We start from the raw sequence: 6,757 nt of genomic DNA, 5'->3' as shown, positions 1-6,757 counted from the left end.
TTGCGTTTAAATTATTTAGTTTAATGATTAAGAAAAAGCACCAAATAATGGTAAATATAGATATGTATAAAGGCAAATAAAAATATCAGGGTCCAGGAACAAAAAGCTTAACACTTGTTACATAAAACAATATTACTCCTGTACTTTTGTTATCAATACTTTTCATACTTAATGCACATTAATTCAATGCAGTCACTAGCTTTTTCAGTTTTTATCCATACGCCATTAAATGATTTTAGTGTTGAAATGCAGCATCATATGGAATGGCTGTATCAGAGATCTGTCGTACAGCGACTGCAGTCTGTTGGATTGTCAGATCATCATTTCAGTGCATAATGCTTTCTGCTCCATCAGATTACTGTAAGAAAATGGAGAAACAATCAAAAAAAGAAAAACACAAAGGAACAGTGTTGATGAGATCTACACACACCGTGAAACCTGAAGGAGGTGGAAGGAATATCTTGAGAATAACGTAAAATAAGAATAAGAGTAAAATGTTCAACATTACTTTGAGTTTTACTTTTAACTTCACTTTTCACAAAAGTGATGATCATTCTATAAAATATCTCCTTTCCTCACTCCAACCATTATCCAGTGAGGATCTAGTGAGATTTTGGTCTTGATTAATTTACTTCTAATTAAGGAGATTGCCAAAATGAATTTCATTTCATTCTTTTTGCAAGCAAGGTAATTTTATTATCAAATTATATCACCACTTACTGGTGCACATTTTCTATTTTTTTTTACACCAAGATCAGTTTCAATACTAACCTCTCCTCATCTTGCTCGTCTGGATTTCATTCTGCAATAGATCATCACACCTACTGCAGTCACGACCAAAAACACTAAACTAAGTGGTATCATGAGCACAGTATGTGAATGTTGGTAGAGTTCTGTAAAGGACAAAGACGAATTTGAAATTAACATATCTGGGTCCTTTCAGAACCAAACAAAAGTGTAAATCACAGGTGTTTTTATGTAACAGTTACAGAAAAGACACAGTATGTGAAAATATCTGTATATGTAAGCTGCATCTGAAAATGTTGTATTTGTGATGTTCATGCTGTCTCATGACTGTTATTTATAAACATTACAATGTAAATGAAGGCAATTCACACAAAATTAAACAGATCACCTAGTGTAAAAACCTGCCAAAAGGCAGTGCTGGCTAAATCTGGTGCATTTTACATATTTATGTACTATTAATGTGCATTGTCCCTGATCAAATAAATAAATAAATGAAACAAAATTAAATCACAGCTGACCGTACCTGGACATGGTCGACAGAGTTCACTGATGTCCAGATGTGTAGTCTGGTTTCTGATGGGATTCTTGAGCACACAGCTGTAGGTGTTGTTATCCTGATATTCCACCTCCAGAGGAAGAGAGAGACTGATGCTGAGATCAGACACACTGATGCTGGACAATAAACTGTTTCCTTTGAACCAGGAGAGAGTCACGTGACTCACATTCACAGCTGAACACAGCAGCGAACAATTCTGGTTTGATGAGGAACATTGTGAAGAGCTATTGGTGATGACAGGAGCAGTTAAAGAACCTGAAAACAAATACATTTAAAACACAACTACAACAATAATTCAGATTATTTACCGTTGTCTGATTTATAACTTGCTTACTGTAGACAATAGCACCAAAACATTTGAATGCTTCCAAGTGTCCACTTCTGATGATGGTAAATTCGTAATGTCCAGTGTCTTTTGTGCTGATATTTCTGATGGTGAGACTTCCAGTACGATGATCAAGCTTAAATCTCTCCTCGAATCTCTCATCACCACATGTAATCGTTTTCGCATCAGTGATTTTAGCTACACATAGATCTAAATGACTAAACGTCCAATATATCACATCATCTACCTGTAGTGCAGTAGAATCAGGGTAAAAAGTCACAGAATCTCCCTCCATGCCTGAAACTGACTCAGTAAATCTCGGACCTGCAGAACACACAATTCCAGTAGAAACTATTATGACACTTAAAAATAGTCTTTGTGTAAGTTTTATTGGAGAGCTTTGTTAATATGGTCAGACGTTAAGTCACCCTACTCACATGTACTGGATAAGATTTGTGGCAATTCCACCAGGAGCAAAATGATAAAACTGTAACCTATAATGTTACAGAGTTAGAACTTATGAAGACATGCTGAAAGAAATCTTATCACGAGTTGAAGGTAAAGAGACTAGAAGATTTTTAGTGATGGGATGATTGATACCGATGCTCTGACACAGTTTTCAAACCACTGTTGTTGTATCACACACTGAACCGATGCTTGTATCGAAATGACAATACCACGTGACTGATCACGTTTGAAGGCAGTATTGGAAGGTCGGCACAGCTGGTTTGAAAAAATAGGCACTTCGCATGACTCTTGTGTTTGACTTTACATTAGGTGTGTTCGACTTGAAGCAGCGCTGCGCAGAACGATCACTGTAAGACATCAAAGTACCGCGAGAGCGATAAGAGAGCAGACGATCCTGTGCATTCGAATCGCTCTCGCGGTACTTTGATGTCTTACAGTGATCGTTCTGCGCAGCGCCTAAAGACTTGGTTTTGTTTGTTTGTGTGTGTGTGTGTACTGATTTGGGATTCAGTAGAATAATCTCAACACCAGACAGAAACTGAAAGCACTTCACACATTCATTGCATGTTCTATAGCTGGGCTGGAGTCTCAACTCACACAAAATATTTTTGCTACTGCTCACACCAATTTTTAATTCTAATCACACACTTGTATATTTTATATAATTGATCAATATGTGAATCCGTTGACAGGACTATGACTTGGCACAGATTAAAAACTTTTTCAAACCATCCTCCGCTCCTCGATGTTTTGTTGGGTGTGGTGGAGAAACCAAGTCTGACCGCCAGTCGTCGCTAATGCGCAACTGAGTTTAAAAGTTTCGAGTAATGAACCGTTTTTGATTAAATTTGATGAAAGACCCAAACGGTTCAGAAAGCTTCGGTTTCCCATCACTAAAGATTATTGTAAAATAAAAACAAAAACATGTCGCACTCACCTTGCTCATGAAGTAGATTAAAACTGAACAAAGCATGAGGGAAATTCATACTCTGCATCATCAAGTGTCTTTGTAAAACAGCGGGGTTACGGAACAACTGCGGTTAACTGGGGTTGTGCGCGTGCAAGTGAGCTATTTTACTTTCCTTTCTGGCAGATTCGTCCGATATGCGATTACACAGCTGTAACGAAAACAGGTTTGTACATTCTTAATGTTCTTAATAAATGGGTCATTCTTCAATTGGGGTGGCAAATGAGAGGCAGAATTTGTAAAAATGCTTGTTTGTTTTTGTTTTTTTCTCGAATAAAATATATTGCTATGCATTTAAAATTAATTTAACATGCCATATCCGTTAAAATGAAAGCTTAAGAACATTTTGATTTTTAAATAATTTCAATCAAACACTGATGACACAGCCACTTATGTCTATGTCATTTTGAAGTAACACCACAGACATAATATAACACCACAGACTTCATATTGCAAGTTACTGTAAGCTCTGTGCTGTTAGCAGAAAAGACAGTAAAACCACAGACAGTAACACCACAGACAAATCGGCCTAAATCCAGACTTCTCTAAAATGGAGGCTGCTATCATGATGATTTCAAGATCAGGGGACATTTTGGAAATATTAATAAGTAGCCTATGTATTCATCAACATTTTGATTAAAATATGTAAAATCTGCGAGTTATCAACATAAAACCACAGACATTAATAAAGTGTGGCACATGGAATTGTCAGAAATTTAGCTAAACTTAAGAAAATTAATAAGAAAGAATGTACTCCCCATGTACCCCTCAGATCAACCTTTACAGGCAGGTAGTCCAAATAGAATTCTCCCTTTTTCTTAAAGGGGCGACATCCATTGTTGTAACACCACAGACATGAATTTGGGGGACACAACTTTTTTCTTAAATATGTAGCTTATTTTTAAAAATAATTGAATAAAATTGTACATGTTAACCCATAAGAACCCGGACCAATTTCTCCTTATAGGAAAATTATGGGACATATTATACAGACCAAATGGACCACTTATAACATGTTTCTGCAGTTGTTTTTAAAATACAACCCCTCCTTGTGAAAGATCTGTAATGTTACACATATGTCACATTGGGCGTTTATGATACATTTTTCATGTTACATATGTGTCACATTGGGCGTTTATTTCTCAATTGAAAAAAATAAAATAATTGTATCTTTTTTTTTTGCTAAATAACAGGGGTTTTTTTTCTGTTTATTTGCTTTTCCACAACATATATCAAAATGATTACTTTTTTGGTAAGATAAAACAAAAACCTTTTTCAGAAGTAATACAGTTTTTGCATTTTATTTGCTTTGCCACAACATATTTCAAAACCACATAACTGTGACCATTAAATGTTACAACAACTCTTTTGTAACATATCAAAATTCAACCTTTTCAGGTATACGGTTTAACCAGAAATTAATTTTTAGATTTTTTGATTGTTTTTTTTTTTTTTCACATCTCGAAAATGTGTAAACTGAATAAAAATAAATAGCTACCTCACACTGGAGGTAAACATGTTAAACATAGATGTGTAGATGTGTTAAAATATGCTTTGAAATGAGCAGCAGGAAATATATAACACTAAAATAATTGAATCAGCTAAATTAATTGAGCAGCTCATTACCATTTTTACCATTTTTCTTAATGTTCCAAATACTTTCATAAGGTTAAGAGCCCGATGTGACATATGTGTCACCACAATATCTTTGTAACTTGTTTTATATCAATTTGTTCAAGAAATGTATTAAAATCAGGTTAAGAGTAATCTAGGATATGTTATTAAAACATTATAATTGTTGCATGGGTTGAAACATACCTTTAGTAACAAAAACAAGCATTTTAAAAATAGCTGATAATGCAACATATGCTATCCAGAGCCGTTGAGAAACAGAGTTGCGACAACGGAAGTTCAAAACGCTCGATCGTCACGTGATTTACGTAGACCTCGAATAGTTCCAGGAAGTTCATAGCAGGCAATTGGAATGCATTGAGTTAGAGAGACAGAACTGTGATTTTTGGTAATTAGTAGACAATAAAATAATTTATTTACATTATTTATTAAATAATGTATACGTAGCATATGTAGCTGTATCAGTGTTGTTTTTAAAAGATCAAATCCGCTAATATTTGAGGATTAATGTGGTCAGCTATCCTTACCTGCCTTGTTAACATATTTTAGGCTTAAGTTACCATTGTAAAAGTCCATGTTATATAAAGGACATTGTGGTCTTTTACCAAGGTAACTTCAGACTCTGAATATATATATATATATATATATATATATATATATATATATATATATATATATATATGTATGAGTATGAGTGTGTGTGTGTTCTTACAACTTGTATGTTGTATGTTATGTAACATATGGCAGAAATGTTCTAAAATTAGGCTATACAAATCATGCAGTTAAGTAATGTCATGTAGGCTATTCAGAAACAATGAAACATGTATACAGAAACCATGAACAAATTAAAGCAATGGTAACATGATGTGATCATTACAATGCAAGGAAAATTGAGCAGTTTTGCATGTTTATTCAGAGTCAGAGTCAGGTTCATCTGAAGTCCTCTCAAGGGCTGGCGTCATCTCTTCACAGGTGCTGGTCATCTGAAGTCTTCATAAGAGGCTGGATATAGTCAGCAGGAGCAATCTATAGATTACACTCATTGTGAGGGTGATATCTCATCATTACAGGGAGTCTTCAGGTGGTTCTTGTTCTGAGCCAGATAGAGAAGGAGAAAAACACAAGAGAAATGGTTAAGTGATGCTCCATCACATTTCAGTCCTGCATCTGCTCCTTCAACACAGTACTTATATAGTTGCTAAGACATTTAAGTATAAAATGCAGTAATAACGTACAGGTTTACTGTGATTACTTCTATAAAATAGTAGTGGTATATAATACATTTTTGGAAATTTAGTCTAGCATAATTCTGAAATGAAAACTGCTCACCTATTTTAACCTTTTCATTCTCACTTAGGTCCATCAGCATCCTTTGCAATACATCTAAATCTATTAAATAACTTCCCAGCAGCAGAAATCACGTTTAAAAGCCTTGATTACACAACGATGTATGAAACTGCATGTAGAGAATGAATAACATCCCGTAAATCTACTAATTAAGTGAGGAATAATCTAATAATGATCAATTTTAATGCACAAGGCAATTTGATTAGCTGTGCTGATAATATGCAATTTTGTTCTATAAATGTTCTTACCTTTTAAAAGTTCATCAAAGCAGTCGACTGGGTGACTGAGTGTGGGCGGGATGTGGCTCCACTTGGCTCTCTGCTTCGCAGACTCTGGTCCCAAATCAGCGCAATATGGCCGTGCCCTATTGGGACAATGGCGGCTTCACTTTTCTTTAATGGAAGTGAATGAAGGTGCATCGTCCATCTTTTTTACAGTCTATGGTCTGTCCATATAAACTTCCCTCGTTCACTTCACGAAGTGGAACGCACTTCAAAATGGCAGCAGGGATTCCCCGAGGGGAAGTGCTTAGGCAAGTTCGCGAGTGTGTGTTTAAAAGTGGAGTGGAACGCAGCCAAAATGTGACTCTGTCCTCATATCTGTCTGTAATGGCCTCAGTAGAAATGTGTTTAAATTATTCATTTAAAACGGATAAAACATTGACATCTCAATCTAAGGAAAAACACCATTTTAATGTTGTAGCCTAACAAGTTTT

At 35.3% G+C, this 6,757-nt stretch overlaps 1 protein-coding gene across 2 annotated transcripts; it reads right to left on the bottom strand.

Annotated features, from left to right (window-relative positions):
* Positions 1-4,148, bottom strand: LOC131529913 (hepatic and glial cell adhesion molecule-like). Of its 2 annotated transcripts, XM_058759916.1 has the most exons (7): positions 3,034-4,148; positions 2,066-2,122; positions 1,638-1,952; positions 1,470-1,558; positions 1,271-1,373; positions 772-893; positions 1-358 (listed from the first exon to the last, which is right to left on the bottom strand). In XM_058759916.1, exons 1-6 carry the CDS (start codon positions 3,092-3,094, stop codon positions 778-780), a joined length of 741 nt encoding a protein of 246 aa, XP_058615899.1. In that variant the 5' UTR covers positions 3,095-4,148; the 3' UTR covers positions 1-358; positions 772-777. The 2 variants fall into 2 exon arrangements, with proteins under 2 accessions (XP_058615899.1, XP_058615898.1); XM_058759915.1 differs by having other exon boundaries at positions 1,271-1,558; positions 3,034-4,144.
* Positions 4,149-6,757: the final 2,609 nt, after the last annotated feature.

Source organism: Onychostoma macrolepis, chromosome 22, assembly GCF_012432095.1.
Source record: "Onychostoma macrolepis isolate SWU-2019 chromosome 22, ASM1243209v1, whole genome shotgun sequence".
NCBI classification, from domain to species: Eukaryota; Metazoa; Chordata; class Actinopteri; order Cypriniformes; family Cyprinidae; genus Onychostoma; species Onychostoma macrolepis.
Note: the sequence above shows the minus strand (reverse complement) of the source record. Positions and strands in the feature narration are given on the sequence as shown.

Coding starts and splice junctions, on each gene's coding strand:
- LOC131529913 (XM_058759915.1), bottom strand. CDS start 3,094: ATGATGCAGAGTATGAATTTCCCTCATGCTTTGTTCAGTTTTAATCTA. Junction 1,953..2,065: donor ACAAATCTTATCCAGTACAT/GTGAGTAGGGTG, acceptor TGTGTTCTGCAG/GTCCGAGATTTACTGAGTCA. Junction 894..1,270: donor ACTCTGTCGACCATGTCCAG/GTACGGTCAGCT, acceptor TGTCCTTTACAG/AACTCTACCAACATTCACAT.